The sequence below is a fragment of the Poecilia reticulata genome, chromosome 18, assembly GCF_904066995.2.
Source record: "Poecilia reticulata chromosome 18, P_reticulata-male-v2, whole genome shotgun sequence".
NCBI classification, from domain to species: domain Eukaryota; kingdom Metazoa; phylum Chordata; class Actinopteri; order Cyprinodontiformes; family Poeciliidae; genus Poecilia; species Poecilia reticulata.
In genome coordinates, this window is record NC_088847.1 from 3417417 (window position 1) to 3437329 (window position 19913).

Genomic DNA, 19913 nt, shown 5'->3' on the forward strand with positions numbered 1-19913 from the left:
GAATATAAACGTCTAAGAACTTGGAACCAAAACTTCAACGCAGACGTTGAACATTATTCAACTGAAAGTTAACAAAACAGTCAAATAAACTAACGTTTCAGAATTTATCTGTAAATATGAAGTTAGCTGGAGCTTAGTGTGCCAAACATTTTCAAAGTTACCAAAACACCAAAGCACTAACTGAAAAATGACTTTCATTCCTAGCAGGTTAGCAGAAGTTTGCTCACCTCTTGTTTTCACTCATCTTTAATAAATTGACTGAAAAAAAATCCTTATTGGTAAATATCAATATATGATTGAACATTAAAATGAAGAAAACTGTGTTGGAAAAGCCTTGGCGAATAGACGGCAGTGCCGACATCCTGGAAGCTGGTCAGCTTGGTGGTAGCCGTTCTGTGAAGTCCTTAGAAAATTCTTTACAAAATGTGAAGAAAAAAAAAAAGTATTACAAAAACTTCTGAAGCAAATGATGTCCCCAGTCTCACAGACTCCTCAGTGAGTAATGCTTACATGCTCCCATGTGTCAATGTGTTTATGTGTTGCTGTGTTTTCCTGGGTGCAGGAGTCTCAGATCTCCCGGCAGAGGAGGACCGTCGTTCCTTCTGTTCCTCAGAACGCTGAGCAAGAGGCCAGGAGTCTGTTTGCTAAAGAGGTATGCTGACAAAGCAGCAGCGGCAACGAGCCTTTTATCAAGATCTAAAAAGAGACTTGGAAGGAAAACAGAAAAAAGAAGCTACTTTCTACACTCGACACTTTGTTTTATCATTGATCAATAAAATGGCTATGTCAGCATTCATTCTCATCTTTTAGAGCGTTCACAAAGAAACGCTCAGATTTCTTTGTGAAAACCTAAACGTCTAATCATCAATAAAAACGTGACTGTGTGTTATGATGAGAACATGCTGCTCTCAGCTCTCAAGACTGTGACACGTTGTAGAAACAGCCATCAAATGGCTCGTTAAAATGGAGCCAGCGTCATTTAGCATTTAGCAAACAAAGATCCTTTCAGGCAGCAGAAACTTTCAGTGTTGAAAGAAAAATAAATGGCAGATAGAAAGCCTTAAATAGATGTCACCTTCACGGGTGCACCGATTGCGGATCTTTAAAAAGCCTGACCTGTCAATTCCGAATTTGGGCCGATGCCAATTTTTTTGTTTGGAAAGTATTGTGGCAAAGTAGCTAAGTTGACAGCAGTGGAGTGACAGTTTACAGTTTCTTTCACAAAATAGGGATATATGGCTGTTTTTACACTGAGGAAATGACAGTTTTGACCCACTTCTATATTTTACTGTATCTGGTGCTAATCCAGCTTTCTGATCCTCAGTGCATCAAGATGTACAACACCGACTGGCATGTCATCAACTACAAGTACGAGGCGTACTCGGGTGATTTCCGCATGCTGCCAAGGTAAGGAAAGATAAGATCCCAAACTGACGGGAATAAGTGACATAATGTTGGAGAAACTGTGTTCAGATTTAGAATTTGTGCTAAACGACCTCTTAACTTAGCTGGAAGTCCTTTGACTGCCAGCTATTTAAGACGTACAAGGGATTTCACTGTGCTCACTGGTGACCTATCAGAAATCCCCAGTACGTCCATGCAGCTTTAAGTCTTCTTCTGCTCAGAGGAAATCTACCAGCTCAGAAAGGTTCAGTGATGAAGAGGTCTCTGAGTTTATCACTGCTGTTCCAACCTCGGGAAAACGCCTCACAGTGATCCCTCAGCTGGTCTGGATGATATTAGCTACAGCTAAAATGTTGCTTGAAGACTTTGTTAGTAATAATACAGTGAAGCCCCGCTTATTCACGGTTCAGTGTTCATGGTTTCGCCAATTCATGTGTTTTTTTTGTAGAACATATCTGAAATATTTGAAAAAAAAAATGCAGCCAGGAAGCTAAGTTACCTAGCCACAATGCTACTTGGCACGCTGTTGGCTGTACCTGCCTAAGAGCGGAAATAAGAAAGGCTATAGATGTTAGCTTGTGCTGTAGTTCTAAGAGGGTTTACAATGTGTGTTTTTATAATTTATATTGGGGTTTATTCTGTGTTTCAGCTATTAAATAGCTGAAACTCTGATGAGTTTAGTACACTTAATTGTTGAGTGTACTAAACCAAACACTCTGCCTTTGAGATGGCTAACAGATTGTAAAAAAAAATACATACTCAGCTTTAGCACCAACATTTTCAAAAGAAGGCTTCATGGATTGAGAGCAGAACTATTCTGTAGAGAGAGACGGACAAAGTTCAGACCATCTCTTTCATCGGTCATAAAGGCCAGTGATCATAACCCCGACACCAGCATCTCTCTTTCTCACCGTCCGGCCAGACAGAGATCTAAAGAGGAGTGGCAAAAGAAAAAGAGGTTGATTACTAGCACTTGCCGACAACTCACAGTGTCATCCATCAGATGTTACTATGAAATATAATATATTGAAGGCATTTGGATGAAATTCAGTTTCCCTTTGGGATAAGTAAAGTATTTTTGATTTTAATTTAATTTTTGGCGATTTATTGTGAAATAGCCCTGAAGCAAAACATCATCACATCAGTCTATCTTTTCAAAATACTGTATATCAATATAATGTACCGAATTGGTCCTCATAATTATGACTTTATAACTTGTTATTATGACTTCCTGTTGGGTTTTTATTTTTTTCTTTCTCGGCCAGTATGGCCTTCCATACAGATTGAAATTTGGCAGGAATAAAACACATTAAAGCAAACTGGAATGCTTCAGAATATTAGTCAAGATCTGGCAAAAATCACTTCTCAAGTTTCTATTGTGATGTAATCGACCCAAATATACAGAGAGCAGAATTTACAGATCTTTTCTGCTTCAATGTTCTTCTTATAGACATATTCCAGTAGTAGAAATACATTCATCATTACGAAAATGTTTTTTAATGTTTATGTAAAAAATACAATAAAATAAAATGAATGGTGTCTTTAAAATGCCTCATTTTAGTTTTGTTGAAAACAGATGAATGTAGCTGACCTCATGCAGACGAAGCAGAGCTGCTTATTGACCCTGTTTGTGTTTTTTAAAGCAAAGGGCTGAAGACAGACAAGCTTCCCACTCACGTGTTTGAGATCGATGAAGACGCCAAAGATGAGGTGAGTGGCCGATCACAGGCACAGACAGCACTGTGTGTGTATGTGTGTGTTTGTTGAGGGCTTTTAGTGGTGCCCTGTAAATCTCTGAGATTAGATTCCTTTATGAGATGCTCAGATTTGTCTTATTGAACAAGCAGGACCGTCCTGGAATAGATACAAAGACATTCTCTCTGCTTGTTTACTAAAGCGGATATGATGAAACATGGCTGGCTTACGGTCTGTCAGGTGGGCATGTCAGCCCTCTTACATCTCGCTACGGAGCAGGGAAACCAGAATCCTAACATGTCCTATAAATAGATCTCATCGACCGCCCACATGGAGGCAGAGGAGAGACGGAGGAAGGTCAGGAGAACGTCTGCTTTCTAAACCATAACTCTGCAGTCAGGAGGACGGAGGATTGGCTTGACTCTCTTTTAGCCAATCAGAACGATGGACTAGTGTGAACATGCATGTGTCTATTCACCAATAGTCACCAGTAGTCTGATCACCTGAAAGCAAAGTTTTTTTGTTTTTTTTTCTTTGGAGAATTGGAGTATGAGACATTAAAGACGCTCTCATATTGTTCTGACATCCTGTAGAAAGATGTAGAGTCGGGTTAAAATGAATGTTTCATAATGTTTAAGTTGAATGTGTCCTGAAAGGCTCCGTGTGCTTTCTGTTGGCCAGGACACGGCGTCGCTGTGCTCCCAGAGGGGAGGCATCCTGAAGCAGGGCTGGCTGCAGAAAGCCAACATCAACAGCAGCCTGTCTGTCTCCATGAGGGTGAGTCAGCGCCTGCACTCCTGTCTGTTATTAACACAGAGTGGTGGAGGGGTTGGACACGGCACATCAACCATACTCAGTCCTTCGCCTCTGGCAACTCGAAGTTCAAACAGCAGCCATTTAGAATACGGTTTTTTGGAAAATGATTCATGCCTCTTTAACTTGTTCACATCTTGTCACATTATAACCTATAATTTGAATACCTTATATTCTCAATATCCTTCAAGCTATAGTATGTAACTTTTATGAAGAATATCTTGTTTTTTTTTTACATATTTGTTAAAATTGTCACCATGTCGTTACTGTTTGTAATTAGACAGATAGTCTATGAAAAGATAGATTTCCTCCACCTCCTTCCTGAGCTGCTATTGGTGTCTGAGCCAGAAGGAGGGGCTTAGCTCTGTCAGTCATCCTCATGTACTCGCTGCTAAATGTGCTAATGGTGGAGAAACAACTCACCGTTGCAGGTAAATTGTTTATCCACTGCCATTTGTGACTGTGCTAACTAGCCTTAGCATTCACAACGGGCTCTGCTAGCTGGCACATGAGATCGTGATTGATAGCGCAAGACCCTCATCTTAGCTTTGATTGGTTGTTTGTAGTTGGCACTGGGAGTTCTGGAAGAAGGCAGAGGAGCGCATTTTTTTCACAGATTATTTGTCATACCATACTGTCATGACAGAAACAGTTTCAACAAATACGTAAAAAAAAATATTTTAATAAAACCTACCATACATACTGCTACTTTGAATAAAATCTAACAAACTCTATTAACTAGAGGTGCTTTGATGAATCAGCCGGACAATAAATCTGCCATGAATTCTTTATTTTGGAAGATCTACTGAAACTCACATGTGAAACTGATCTTATCCATGGAATCTTATCTACTTGTGCAAAGGTGTGAAATTCAGGCACTGTCCGCTGTACAGGACTGACTGACAGACCGCCCAGCAGGTCTGCGGTTAACAATAGTCACTCTCCAGTATTGCTACCTCAGTGACATTTTTGCTTCATTTAGTGACTTTTCAGACTAAAACATTGGATTTGGCCAAAATCAGAATTGGCAGGTTCAAGTTTTTTAAAGATTGATGATCGGACAAAAACTGCAAAATAAAGCAGTCGGCTGCATTAGAATTTTTTACGAGGTGTCAGAGTAAAGGGGGTTGGATACAAATGCACATCACACTTTTCAGATTTATATTTGTTAATATGTAAAAACATATTAACATATTTGACCTCACAATCATATATAACCTTATTAAAACACATCAAAGTTTGTTTGTGGTTGTAATGTTTCTACATGTGAAAACATGCAGCAGAAATAATCCATCATTTCTGCTGCATGAGTTATGAGTTATTGATAGAGATGATGAGTCTCTGCTGTGACTTTCAGGTGTTCAAACGGAGATACTTCTACCTGTCCCAGCTCCCTGACGGCTCCTACATCCTCAACTCCTACAAGGAAGAGAAGAACTGCAAGGAAACCAAAGGCTCCATCTACCTGGACTCCTGCATTGATGTTGTTCAGGTACACTTTGAGCAAGCCAGCAGCAGCAGCCTTGATGTGGGTCCTGGTGTTAATGTGAGCTCCCGCCACGCTCCAGGGGCTTTAGCTGCTTTTATTGGGGCAGATTTCCTGCATTCCTCTGACTGGATAAAAAAGGATTGGTCTAGCTGATTAAAAGGGAGGAGCTGCTGGTGGTGGAGGGGGGTGATGGTGTTGACTAAGTCAACTTGTGGGTACTTCCTTCAGGTCTGGGCTGGCTGCCGGGAAGCTTTTAGTTCGATGATCACGATTTTACTCACTGGGTTTAGTCAGCTTCATTTAGACAGATGTTTAACATTTACAACAGCATTTCTTCCAGTTAGTCTTTGCAGCACTTTATAAAAGTATTTTACTGTCACAACTTTTGTAACAGTGAAATGTTTCCCACTGACGCTACTGTATTCTCTAAACTATACGTCGCTCCTCCAGACTAAAAAAAAAGCGTCACACAGAGGAAAAAAAACATAGATATGTCTAACTGGACTATCACAGGATGTTAAGAATTAGTTTTGGGTTTAACCAGGATTTGTTTATGACTTATTATTTGGGATGTTGTAATTAATATAAGTCTGAGATGTAATTGTTATTTCATAGAGTTGGTTAGTTTTTCATAGTTAGTATCTGCCTCAAAACGGACTGTTTGTGGACCTTTAATGGAGTGGACTATATATCCCAGGATGCTTTGGGAGTAGAAGAAGAAAAAAAATATGGAGAGTTTCTCCTGAGAGAGGTATGTTTTCTGCGTTCCGTCACTTATATCGTATCATATTATGCATTGTTCGTTCTTCCTTTTTATTCGCTGAAGTTCATCTGAATAATCCGCTGAGGACCAGCAAAATTCTGGAAGAAAAAAAAGTGCCACTTTAGTCCGGAAAATACGGTAATAGCTGTTTATTGGCGGCAGCGACTACCGTCAATCATTTTCCATGAAGAATTCTTCATAAAATAAAAAGAAACATCACTGTCAAAACTAAGCATCCTCTTCATCAGAATGTCAAACAACAACAGAATGTGTTCAGTCAGAGGCCTCTTCAGATTTGTTGCTGCACAGACTGTTACAGGAGATCTTTCTTTCATAAAGTATTTTCCCCCCATCGGAAAGGGGACAAATACTTTCTAACGACAGAGATAAAGAGTTTTCGCTGAATAATCTGTCAGGTTGGAGAATGAACCAGTTTCTGCTGAAGGCTCCAATCAGCAGCTCTTCTGTTTTACCCCTAACTGAACCCTGAACCCTCTAACATGCTGTGCTTCATCAGAGCCCTAAGATGCGGCGGAACGGCTTCGAGCTGAAGATGCAGGACCGCTACAGCCACTTCCTGGCTGCAGACAGCGAGGCGGAGATGGAGGACTGGGTGTCCACGCTGAAGCAGGCCCTGCAGAGCGCCGCCGAGGCCGTCCCCGACAAGAGGAACGGAGCCGAGCCGCTGGACTTCAACACAGGTCAGCTCTTCTTCCTACACTTAAAAAATACAAGCTAGCAGGGTGATAAAGTCTGAACTTCCTCTAGCTGATTATCTCTTCAGGAAAGAGGGTCGACTGGTCTCTTGTTTTAGCTGGCCTTAGAGGGAACATTAAGCGTTTTATGCAGCTTGTTTGGGTCTTGCCAGCTTTCTGTGGACGAAATCCAAAAACCCCCTACATTCTGATGAGATACTGAGACGACTAAGAGGTTCACTCAGTTCATCAACTCCAAGCATCCAGGGAGTCAGCAGATGGATGCTATTTTAAACTGGACAACATGGATGTGCTAATCAAACCTGCGGGGGGAGGGCTTCTTGTTGATGCATTTCCTCCTGTGTGATCAGATGACGACACGGTGAGCCAAGGGAAAGGAGAAGGTCTGCAGGAGAGCCAGGGGAGGAGCCTGCACTCCGAGCTCATGAAGGTAGGAACAGCACTTATCTGTTTTTATAAGCCATCATAATCTTTATCAGGCCATTATTGTTACTTATAACCATATTAAAGTTATGCTGAACCTTACAAATCTATTCACACCCCTGAAAGTTTGTCATATTTTCTCAAATTTCAGTTTGTTTGTTTGTTTGTTATATTGGAGTTTTTTGTGATGGAGCAGCACAAAATAGTGCATAATAGTGAAGTGGAGACAAAATATTACAGTCTATCTACATTTTTGCAGATAAAATCTAAAAAGTGTGGCTTGCATTTGTGTTCTGTCCACTGAGTCCAGCACGTTTGCAGCTGATGGTTTACGTTTATGCCTAAGATGAACCTCAGCTCCATGATCAATGCTCTCCTTGTCAGTGTATCTTTCAAGTTTTCAAGTTTAATTGAATCAGACGAAAGCAGGGACAACAAAAAAGCACACCACACTTTTCAGATTTGTATTTGTGTTGCCCCTATATAATATAATGAGGTTTCAGGGACAGTTGAAGAGGTGTTTTTGAGATGCACTGTAAGAACCTTTTGAGTTCATATTTATTCTCAGTTAATGTTGAACACAACGATAAACTGGGTGAAAATATGATACATTTTAAAGCGTAAATCTTGAAGAAAAACTGTCAGAATACAAAAAGCTAATCAATTAAAAAAAAGTTTTTAGGGTGAAAATCTTGTTCATCACTTTCCAGTCTTTTTTTTTTTGCGAACATTTTGTTTGAAAACTCTTGCTTCTTCTTCTGAAAACTGCTGCTTATTCTCATTTGTTTTCTCACGGTCTCATTGTTGGGTCGGAGAAAACTGGTGGTTGCTGTAAGCGTTTTATTTGGAGGTTTTCTCTGAGCAGAGATTGTGGAGCAGAAAAGGCCTGAGAGCAGCTCTGTTTCCTCCACAGACCCTCTGCTGCTTTAATGTGTTTAAACCCACAGCTGCTCACTGACAACAAAGCCCCACTCTGGCTCTGGGCCTCTGCTTCTTCATGCTCCCGTCTGTCTGCAGGCTGCAGGCAGAGCAGACAGGAACTGAGGTCCGCCTGGCACTGGAGGGCTTGACTTGTTTGTCTACATAAGATGGCCCCCTCATCCTCCCATTTCTCTTCCGACTGAATGTCTTTGTCTTCTGTTTGCTTAAAGAGGAAAGAAAGCACGAGCTCTCAGCTAAAGAGTCGATGCAGACACTACAAAAATGGGCAGAGGAAAGGTTGAAGCATTTAGTTTGACTCTGTGCTCTTTGCAGTACGTGAGGGAGACAGACCAGCTCAATAAGATCAACAGGAACGAAGGCAGACAAAAGCTTTTCTCCCTGGACCCTGAAACGCAGGTAAGGAAAGTTTATGCTTTCAATACTTGTGTTTTCACTCATTACTTATTAATGTATCTCGCTATTGATCCAATCTTCCTGATCTGTCCACCCTCCTCCCATTTTCTTTAATCCCCCTGCCTCTCCACCAACCCCTGCCCCCTCCCTGTCCTACATGTAGAGGCTGGACTTCTCGGGCATCGAGCCAGACGTGAAGCCGTTTGAGGAGCGTTTCGGCCGCCGCATCATGGTCAGCTGCCACGACCTCACCTTCAGCCTGCAGGGCTGCGTTAACGAGAAGGCCGATGGTGTCCTCACCAACGTATGTTACTGTCTTCATATATGGATATAAACACACTGTTCACATATGAACAGTGGTGGGCACTGCTAACCCTAAAGAATTAATCATAAACATTAGTTCTGCTAACAGCAAAGCACTAAACCAACACACTATTTAGCGCAAGCTAAAGTGCTACACTAACATATATTTAGTGGAAGCTAATGCTAAAGTGCTAACTGCAATTCAAATTATATCTGCGCTTGAATGTCTACAATCCTCAAGAACCAATTTAATTTGACATCATTTACATATTCTATCATACCTTTAGATATTAAATATTTATTTTCTATATCTTGTTCTCTACACATGTTTTATTTTGTTCCTGTATATTTCTATTTTGAATTAAAAGTTTTTTTTGGGGGGGAAGACATGTGAGAAGAGGAAAAGGAACTGCTGCATAAACTGTCTTCAACTACTTAAAAATAAGAGCATGAATATAAACAGCTAACTCCTGGAAGAATTCCTAACAGTCAATAGTCAAAACTTCGACACAGAAGTTTTGGTTATCAAGTGTTTTATTTAAGTAAAAGTTTACAAAACAGCCAAATAAATTAGCACTTTAGAATTTATTCAGAAAATTAAATTTAGGCGACGCTAAGTGCGCCAAACATTTTCAAAGTTAGCTAAAGTGCTAAAGGAAAAATTAGGTCAGCTATTAATGCATTAGCACTCCACTGTATACAAAGACCTGCTTCCCAAATAAGATCAATGCCTTCCATGTGAGTCCCTGTATAGACGTGCATATTTACCCACAACACACTGCTTTCATTTTTACCAGACCAGATCGTGGTCAGTCCTCGCCCTCTGCAGTTCTCGCCCCAGATAATACACCTTCATTATTCATGTTGGTCTGCAGAGAAAGAGTCACATGTTCCTACCCCCCCCCCTCTAACTTCCACATCAAGGCAGTCGAGACGATGCATTCACTGTCCTGTTGTTAAAATAAAGCGCATTAGAAAGAAACATTGTCCCATGCATAAACATTTGTGGAATGGGAATGTGTGAATGTAAAAGATGGCATGAATCTGCAGTTTTCACCTTGAACAGAGCAGCTGCCTGAGCTCCTCCTCTTCCATTAGAGGAGCTGCTTGGACAAATGATTCCATTCATATTTGTGGTTCCAAAGCAGCACACACTTTTCCTCTTCTCCTCCCTTGTTTCCATTCAGTTTCATTTCATGACGTAATTGAACAACCTTAAAAGAATGTTTGAGCATCACGGCACTAACTCGTTTTGGCCGATATAATGAATTATTTATTTTGGATCAGGCTAACTTACTTAGAAATGGAAACAAAAATCTGGTCTATTTCCATGGCAGCACAACTTGTTTCCATAACTGAGGCAGATTAAAGAGATTAATGCGCTTTGATTCAGACAAATTATTTTGTACCAGCAGAGACATTGCACAGACATCAGGCAAATCTCAAAAGTTCTTTCTAGAACTGAGTCTTGTGCCTAACATTAGTGGTGCACCGATAAATCATCCGGCCAAAAAATTGACCTCTATTTTTTCAATTTTTGGAGATAGGTGATCAGCTCATTCTTATACGAGAAACTGATCTTATCCACTCTGAAGATCAAACACTGCTCCCTTTTGCTCTGGAGTGAGTCTGACTGACAGACCGGCCCAGCAGGTCACATCTGCGTGGCCTGGTCAATAATAGTCACTCCATTGTTACCAACTTAGTGACTTGTTACTATTTATAGCACATTTTTAAAGAAGAAAATTGTTATCTACCTATATCGGAATCGGTATGTCAAGCTTTTTACAAGTCAGTGATTACAGATCTACCAAAATTAAGGAAATCCAAGTCAATTGACCTGTGCACCCCTAGTTTCTGTAACCAAATGTGAGCATTTTAAGTAGATTCTGGTTGGGATAAACTTGTTGGGTATTTCCGTCATTACCTATTCCAGTAAATTAAGTTAACTTCATTTCTGAATGACCTCATAACAAACGTACTTAAAAATATATTGTTAAAACTATTGTTGTGTCTTCCTGAGGTTTTCAGTCCACCTTCCATTCTTTCTCTGCTCAACCCTGCTGCAGGTGGAGCCATTCTTCATCTGCCTCGCTCTTTTCGACCTGTCTAAAAACTGCAAGATCTCAGCCGACTTCCATGTGGACCTGAACCCTCCGTGTGTCCGGGAGATGCTGACAGACACCTCCGGTCAACTTTCTCCATCATCTGACTCGGAAGGTGGAGGATCAGGAGACGGCGGTGGAGGAGGAGGAGGGGTCATGGTGAACGGAGACTGTGGGAAAGGGAAAGGCCTTCCTGTTGTCCAGAGGGTGTCGGAGGCTCTACTTCGCTTCCCCACACAGGTACAAGCTAAGCACTGAAAGCCTCATGTTTTAGCTCAATGAAGTCTCTAACCTCAAATGCTGAGATGCTAAATTGCTGCCTAGCTCTCACTGCTATGGTTGTACTTGTGTACCTGCTATTTTCTTTTATGAGATGGGGATTTTTCCCAGCAGCCTTACCAAAGCAAAACCTTTTTTAATGCTCTGCTATACAGAGCATTTGTATGTCTACTTAGTAAAGTTGTTAGATAGAGAAATAATTTAGCTATATTTATAGCGCTTGAAATTGGCTTCCACTAAATGCAGCATTGGTGTAGCCCTTTAGTGTTAGCTTCCGCTAAATGCCGTGTTGATGTAGGGCTATAGTTTTAGGTTTTGCTAAATACACTGTTGACGTAGTGCCATAGCATTAGCTTCTGCTAAATGCGCCACTGGTGTAGCAAATTAGCATTAGTTGCTGCTAAATACCGTTGGTGTAGCACTATAGCATTAGTCTCTGCCAAATACAGTGTTGGTGTAGTGGTATAGCATTAGCTTCTGCTAAATACACCATTGGTATAGCGCAATAGCATTATCTTCTACTAAATACAGTGTTGGCGTTGCGCTTTAGCATTAGCTTCTGCTAAATACCATGTTGGTGAAGTGTTTCAGTATTAGCATAGCTCATGTTTCTGACTAGTTTCTCTAACTTACTAGTTTGTCTGGACGTCCTCTACTGGTTCGATGAATCTATGTCCTACTTTTCCATTTCTGAATAAATGGAAGGTTGTAAAATTTTTCTCTTTTTTGATTTCATTTGCCATCTGTAGTGAGGCAGATTTTTGATGATGGAAGTTCCTTTGATCCTATTTTGTTTTAGCCTTTGGAAAAATGAAGCCTGTATGTGAGTGCTGGCTTTGGCTGTGAGCTCAGCAGCACACACACAGCTTGTTCTCACTTTTTCCTTTCTTCTCAGCAGCAGTCAGTCTGATTCTTTCCATGTCACCAGACCCAAGTGAACTAGAAACACTGCAGGAGTGTTCAGAACTCAAAGTTTTTCTTTTTTTTTCAGAAAACAGTCCAAAATTTCAATACATTTACTTGTGATTTTTATTGAATACACCAACACACCATAGTTCGTTTTCAATAATGTTCACAAATAAAAATATGGTAAAAGGGAGAGCATCTGTATGCAGCCCCCTTTACTCTGACAACCCTAAATAAAACTGCAACTTAATTTCAGTATAAGTACAGCTGCCTGTGGTAACGCTAGGGGAGCTGAAAAGACTACCAGCTGGAATGCCTAGCATTAGTGCTACTTCACATGCTGTTGTCTAGTGATGGCAAAGCAGCCAATCCATGAACAGCATTTATTTTTCCTGACTCTGATTGGCTCTAACCTCCAGACCAGAGACCAGGAAGCCTGTGGCTGTTAGTTTGGATGGCAGTGCTAATATTCCGTTGCGAATATTAATACATATTCTGGTATATTTTGGTGTTAAAATATCTATAAGTGTTTTATTAGAGGGAATCTCAAATATTTGCGATTTTAGTGACCAGTATATCCCTCTTGTTGGATTTTTTTCTAATTTATATTTTGAGTCCATAATTACTTGCAGATCATTTTTTCCCAAAGGCCTGACTACTTTGCTCTATTAAATCTATATGCATGTGTACTTATTGGTAGAGCTCTTATATACATATTTGTTTTCTTTTAAAAAGACAACAACAAATTTTGCCTTGTACAAGAAGTTTTAATTGTGTGACTTGAATATGTGATGAAAAGTTTGCACACCTGGTCAGATGAGACCAAAGTTGAGGCTACATTTAAACCCAGTAGTCCCTGAACATCCAATCTGCCTGGTGAAACATGGTGGTGGCAGTATCATGCTGATTTTTTTTTTTTTTAGTTTTAAACATTTAAGTAATCCTTTCCTGATCTCGTAGAAACATCTCTTTGAAACCCAGCAGAATGCAGTAATATCTGAATGTATGGCGCTGCAGCAACCAGCCGCCACTCTGCTTGGACTGGTCCACCCGTCCTGAAAGGAAAACAAGCGGCTTGGCTTCCTGATTACAGCGTAACAGAGCCCAGTGTAACGGAGTTGGGCCGGGTGTGGTCCACGCACGCAGCCTCCACCTCCTGTCTGCTCTGATAATTGGAGCTCTGAATCATCTGCCTGGCCTCATGTGACGATGAGTGTCAGCTCGTGTTTTGCTGCAATGGTTGCAAGGACGAGTCTGTGGCTCTTGAGACCAAAATGTTGCATTTGCAGTGTTTTTAAACCGGCTGCTGGGTGCGTTCGGAAGACGTCTTTGTTTCTTTCCTCTTCAGTGTTTGAAACTGAAACCTTGAGCGAGAACTCTTCACACCCGACCAAATATACATGTTGCTCCCTTGCGGTTTTCCTGCAGTTTGACTTTAGCCTCAGCTGCTTCCTCTGCTCTTGTTTGTGACCTGATGGCGTCTGATGTCACTGTAGATCTCCATCGACTATGAGGCGACTGTCAGAAATAGAAAATAAACAAAAGTGTTCATATCTGCTCTTTTGTTTGATGTGTTCCAACCACAGACTTTAATGTTTTACATAATGTGTGATAATGAAAGGAAAGAGTAGATGGAAAAAGAAAGCAGTGTTTTATTCAACTTTATAGAAGCAGAATTCGCTGTGACTACAGTTGTTTCTACCAGCTTTGTTTTCTAGAAGCTGACAGTTTTACATTATTTTCTGTGGAATAGCTCAGCAGCTGGGTGGATTCGGATGGTTGTTTCTTTCCTAATCATTTTCCCTCCATCCATGCAGATTGGATGGAGGGATGCCTGTGAGCAGCACTTCTCAGGTCTGGAAACATTCTCCACTGGATTTAGGTCTGGAGTGTCCTAAGAAAAGATGCTCCCTTTCTTAGTTTCTCCCTTCTGTCCTTCTTTCTTTCCTTTGTTCCTTTTTTTGTTTGTCTCTCCCTTCCTTCCCTCCCTCCATTAAACAGCTTGTATTGTGTGTCTTTTCCATATTTGAGGCGTTTCTAGCTCATAGTTTCCTGTTGACAGAATCTTCCACCTGAGCTCTGAATCTCTGCAGCTCCTCCAGAGTAACTGTTTAGAACGATGGGTGTCCAAAGTGGAGATTGTTAGATGCAAAACAAAATATGTCTTTTATCTAAAAAAACCCAGAAACAACTAATTTTAATTTTAAAAGGACCAAAAACTTTCAGTGACTTTTAGTCAAAAGCAGACTTGGTGGCAGCCATTCATCCTCTTCCTCCTCTCACTTCTTCTCTTGTTTTTTGTTCCCAGGGCATTTTCTCTGTGACCAACCCTCATGCAGACATCTTCCTGGTGGCCCGAGTGGAGAAGGTTCTGCAGAACGGGATCACCCACTGCACCGAGCCTTACATCAAGACCTCGGACACCAACAAGGTTTCCCCCCCGCTGCTCTTCACACTCAGCACATTTTACACACTCACACGTTGCTCCGTGTTCATGTCTCCTCCCATGTTTCCCCAGACGGCTCAGAAGGTGCTGAAAGCCGCCAAGCAGACCTGCCAACGTCTGGGCCACTACAGGATGCCTTTTGCCTGGGCGGCCAAGTAAGGCAGCGGGTTGGGGTGTGTGGTTGGTCTGTGCGGTGTGTGTGTTGGATCTTAATGCTGAGCCGTCTGCTCTGACCCAGGCAGGTGTTCAAGGATGCTCAGGGCAGCCTGGACATGGACGGGAAGTTTTCTCCTCTCTATCGCCAGGACAGCAGCAAAATCTCTACAGACGACCTGCTGAAGCTGCTGGCCGACAGCAGGAAGTGAGTCACCATCATCACTTCATGTGGAGGGCCCTAATTCTCTTTAAGTCTAAGTTTGACCTGGCATCAGAGGAAGTGCCTTGCTCATATATGTCACTTTCTTTGGAAAATCCAAACTGTTTAGTATTTGTTCTGTTATTTAGTTTCAGAAAATCCCTTTTATTTATTTATTTATTTTTTTTTGCTTTTCAGACCTGAGAAGAGCAAACTGCAGATCATTCCAGGACAGCTGAATGTGACCATTGAATGTGTCCCGCCTGATTTCTCAAGTATGTTCACGTTTCCATAGCAGACTGCTGAGTGTTGTTTTATTATCAAGCCATTAGCCACTAAAATGGAATAATGCTTCAAACTTTAATGGATTTCACTGGGATCTTCTATGATCAACACCAAGTAGCACATCTTCGTGAAATTTAAAATGTTTTTTTTTAACAAAAACAAATCTTAAAAGTGTGGTGTGCATTTGTATTCAGCCCTCTAAGTCAATACTTAGTTGATCAACCTTTTGATTTTTTCAGATTGTGACTCTACCTACTTTATTAACCAGTGGTGAGCACACTTCCTCTATTGCGCTAGTAGCAGAGCCATTTCTTTTACTCAGTGCATTAGCATTTTGCTAACTTTCCACAAATTTAATTTTCCCGATAAATTCTAAAGTTGTAATTTACTTTGGTGTTTTGTAAACTTTCCATTTCATAAACTTGGACATTGATTTTTAGGAATTCATCCTGTAATTAATTAAATGTTTATATTCATGCTTTTATTTTGAAGTGGATGAAGAATATTTACGCAGCTGTTCTTTTTGCTCCCTTTTTATCCTCCCAACAACTTTATTTCAACAAGAAACATGAAGGAACAAAATAAAACAAAGACAGAAGAGATCAAGTTATGAACATAAATGCAGTTTCTGAGGGTCTTATATTACAGAACATGCCTGTTATTAGTGTTAACTTCTGCTAAAGACATTGTTGGTGTTGCGCTTTAGCGTTAGCTTCTGCTAAATACTGGGTTGGTGTAGAGCTGTACTGTTAGCGGAACTATTGTTTATAAATAGTGCTTTAGGGTTAGCACAACTAAGTTTCTAGACATCAGTTCACACCACTGCTGTTTACTAATGAGGTGAATTTGAAGACAATGTAGACATCTAAAGTAAAGGGGTTTGAAAAAATATCCTATTTGTGTAAATAAATAAATAAAATGACGTATCATTTTAGCTCTGCACTGCCTCGAGTCGGGCTGTGACTTAGTTTTTACTGACAAAATGTGAGAAAGTCCAAGCGGTAATAAGGCGATGTATCAAAGTCCTGTGGTCTCTTGTTTCCTCGTTCAGCTGTTGGTACTTTTATCTAGAGCACAAAAGAAAAGAAGAAGCCTAAGTTTCTAGATCGCCACGATTACATCGAAAGAATTTGTAAAGATCAAACGAGTAGTGATCTTTTAGAACATGCAACTTGTCACATGAGTGTTTCTGGTGGTGATTAAAAGAAAAGTAGGTCATATTTTTGGCTGATTGACAAACTCCAAATGGAAATAATGTGTGGCAGTCATCTGATGTGTTGATGGGAGTGCATAAAAGACGTAGTTCAGAAAAGCAGCTCAGCATCTTGTGTGATTGACGCTTCCCTCTGTTTTTATGCATCTGGGTTTGTACTGCCACATGGCTTCATGTTGATCCCCTCAGTTAGTGGATGATGGAATCTGTAAAGCAGAAATCAGCTCTGCTTTTCTCCGTCCTCTGAGCTGACGGAGCTCTCTGTGCTGCAGACACAGTGACGTCCTCCTACATCCCCGTCAAACCCTTCGAGGACGGCTGCGAGCGGGTTTCCGTGGAGATCGAAGAGTTCCTCCCCGTGGAAGCCAAGTACAACTACCCCTTCACCACCTACAAGAACCAGCTCTACATCTACCCCCTGCAGCTGAAATACGACAACCAGAAGACCTTCACCAAGGTAAAGCCAACCAGAGCTGTGTGTGTGATCTGACAGTGAGGCAGATGTGACACATCGGGCTCAGCGGGTCGCTGACTGCTCCTCCCTCCTCCTTCAGGCTCGGAACATCGCTGTCTGCATGCAGTTCAAAGATTCAGATGAGGAAGGTTCTGTCCCTTTAAAGGTGAGTCTCTAAAGCAAAGTTAGCCCCCTTTGCAATTATATTCTTAAATGAAATTCAGCGCAAATAGTTACCTTCAGAAGTCACCTAACTGGTAAATAGAGTTCCTCTGTGTGCAACACCATATTTACGGTGTAAATGAAGTACATTTAGCAGTTTTAAATACCTCTTTTTCTCAATATTAAGAACTTTGGATGCAAAGATTTTGCTAATTTTGGGAGATTGGTGATCAGCCAATACTTACCTGAGAAACTGATTCGATCAACTGATCTTACCCTCCTCTACAAAGGCCTGAAAATCAGCCAGTGTTCCCTTTTGTGGAGAGAGATGACTGACTGACCCGTCCACTGGGTCACGTCTACCCCGTTGTGGCCAACTTGATGACTTTCTCACTACGTTTAGCAGCATTTCAGACAAAAAAAAAATTTATATTGGCCAAATCAGAATCTGCATGTCAGCCAGAAAACTGCAACTATAACTATACGCTGTTGGATCAGCAGACAATACGAAGGTTTATGTGTGGGCCGAGAGGGTGCTGGTTGAGAAAAAGAAAATTCTGCTTGAAAATCAGATAAATATTCACCTGTTTGGTCCACAGAAGTCTGTTTTGATTAGCTGGAGGGTGGATTTGAACTGTCAAACGTGGGAGTGGTGGTATCATGATGGGGGCCTGCTTCGCTGCTGGTGTTTTTTCTTTTCTGTAGAGAAGAACCATCTCTGGTTGGTGTTCCAACTGCATAGGTGACCCAAACACATGAAACTGGTTTTACAATGGATAAAGTGGACAAACACTCAACGCCAACCTCAGTCCAATCCAAAATATAATATTGATACTGAGAATCTGGTCTGTTAGGTAACAGAACTTTTTAAAGGAACATCAGTAATTCTGTCAAGGAGAGAGATCAAATCTGAATCTTGCCCAGCCTTTGTTATTATGGCTGGGAGATGAATGGTCGCGGGTTATTTTCTCTCTCTTTGGTTGTTTTATTTCTCACTTTCAAAAACATTCACGTTTGATGCTTTTGATTAAGCCGAGTCAGACGGATGAAGAAAAGCAGTCAGGCGAGTCGCTTGTCCGCTGAAACACCCCCACACACACCAGGCACATCGCCTCAGGTTCAGCCAGTGGAAATAGTTTTGTTCAGGCAGCAGGAGCCAGCAGCACCACCTGCCTGGAGATGTAATCAGGGCCAAGCGGAAGAGTGGGAAGATTCTGCGTTTTTCTGTTGGACTCAGGCGTACCTGAGAGGACGTAGCCCGGTGGCTGATAGACTCTGAGGGAATTTCCCCTGGGCTGTAAGCTGACGATGCACTCACTCGTTCACTAGTCAGCTTCCAGCTACATGAGACATCAGCTGGGATTGCGTTTCCGATTATGAAAATGTGACAATTTGGGTCAGGTTTTCTCTGAGCAGAAGCTGCCTGGTGTTGGGTTGTGTGTGATGCGGTGCAAGCTCCAACAGGACAACATGTTGAGGGAGAGCGGTGATAAGATCTGGAGCAGCTGCTCCTCCACCCTCATCCTGAGTCAGGTAATCATGGCCACCATCGTCCTGCCTGCCGCAGAGCGCTGGGCCTCCAGCCGTGTGTCTGCACTCAGTTCCTGCAGCATAGAAAAACCTTCCATCTCTGCCTCTAACCTGGTGGGACTTAAACACCCAGAATGCCTCTGGAGCCACTCGGTCCAATTCCAGCCATGCTGTCTCTGGCTGGGACGGCTCGTTGTCATTCATTTCAGATGACAGCATTTGTTAACGTCCTAATTAAAGCGCCAGCTCGTTGGAGCAGTGTGGAATTCTTGTTCGTCTCTCCTCATTAGAAACATTCTGGCCAGCAGCCGCTTGATCCCGCACACATGACCGTGTTTTTCCATAAAGCCTCTGCTGATGAGGGTTCCTGCTCTGCTTAGATCAGTTTGATTTAGTTTAACGGTACAGAGGTGGGAAGTGAAAGTATGTGATATGATGTTTTGGGTTTGTAGTTGGCATCCATTTCCTAGCAAAACGATACATTTCACAAGCTTTTAGAAAAGTTTAGCTTTGAAAAAAAGCTGAGCAAAAAACATAAAATCAGAATTATGAGAATTAAGTCAGAAAGCTGAGAAAAAATGAATGAATCTGGGGAAAAAGTGGAATTTTTAGACAAAAATCTGAATTCTGAGGGGGAAAACAGTCAGAAATCTGAGAAAGGAAAAGTAGGAAAAGGAGAAAAAAATATTTTATTGGTCCTAATTTTAATCAATACTGGGGATATTTCTTTTACTCAAATAAAAGCAAAAATTGCATATTTTACATTATGACTGTATACAGTACTGATTAAAAATGTCATAATAAAAGCTGTAAATTCTAAATTTGAAAAGTTTAAAAAGTTAAAATGTTTTTGAGGAGTCAGAGTTTAACCTGCATCCTGAAATCATCTGCAGGAAAGAAACTCCCTAAACTACTGAAAGTCTATCAGATTGTGAACATAAGCATGTCCACATGTCCACACATTTTTATGCAGGCATCCATCTGGAAGATGCAATACAACCAACCCCAGGACTGAAGAGTGAGAACATCCTATTGCTGCTTTAGAATGGCCCAGTCAAAGTCCACTCCTAAACTCAATTGATAATTTATGTTCATAGATGCTGTCCATCTTGAGCTCTATCACATTGAAAATATGTAAAAATCCCAGTCAGTCTCTACTTGTTGGATGAAACTGCTAAAAATCTGGAAACATCAAACCTGAAACTGACATTAATTTAAAAAGTTTAATTAAAAACCA

At 41.2% G+C, this 19913-nt stretch overlaps 1 protein-coding gene across 3 annotated transcripts in view; it reads left to right on the plus strand.

Moving 5' to 3' along the window:
- dock11 (dedicator of cytokinesis 11) overlaps positions 1 to 19913 on the plus strand; it is an 82209-nt gene that overhangs the window by 11132 nt on the left and 51164 nt on the right. For all 3 annotated transcript variants that reach the window (XM_008435028.3, XM_008435026.3, XM_008435027.3), the window contains exons 3-18: positions 563 to 652; positions 1325 to 1407; positions 3048 to 3114; positions 3781 to 3876; positions 5270 to 5404; positions 6682 to 6865; positions 7231 to 7310; positions 8558 to 8641; positions 8802 to 8942; positions 11011 to 11286; positions 14540 to 14662; positions 14750 to 14832; positions 14916 to 15038; positions 15231 to 15307; positions 16803 to 16987; positions 17085 to 17150. In XM_008435028.3, the coding sequence (XP_008433250.2) occupies positions 563 to 652; positions 1325 to 1407; positions 3048 to 3114; positions 3781 to 3876; positions 5270 to 5404; positions 6682 to 6865; positions 7231 to 7310; positions 8558 to 8641; positions 8802 to 8942; positions 11011 to 11286; positions 14540 to 14662; positions 14750 to 14832; positions 14916 to 15038; positions 15231 to 15307; positions 16803 to 16987; positions 17085 to 17150 (1893 nt within the window). The remainder of the gene's footprint in view (positions 1 to 562; positions 653 to 1324; positions 1408 to 3047; positions 3115 to 3780; positions 3877 to 5269; positions 5405 to 6681; positions 6866 to 7230; positions 7311 to 8557; positions 8642 to 8801; positions 8943 to 11010; positions 11287 to 14539; positions 14663 to 14749; positions 14833 to 14915; positions 15039 to 15230; positions 15308 to 16802; positions 16988 to 17084; positions 17151 to 19913) is intronic.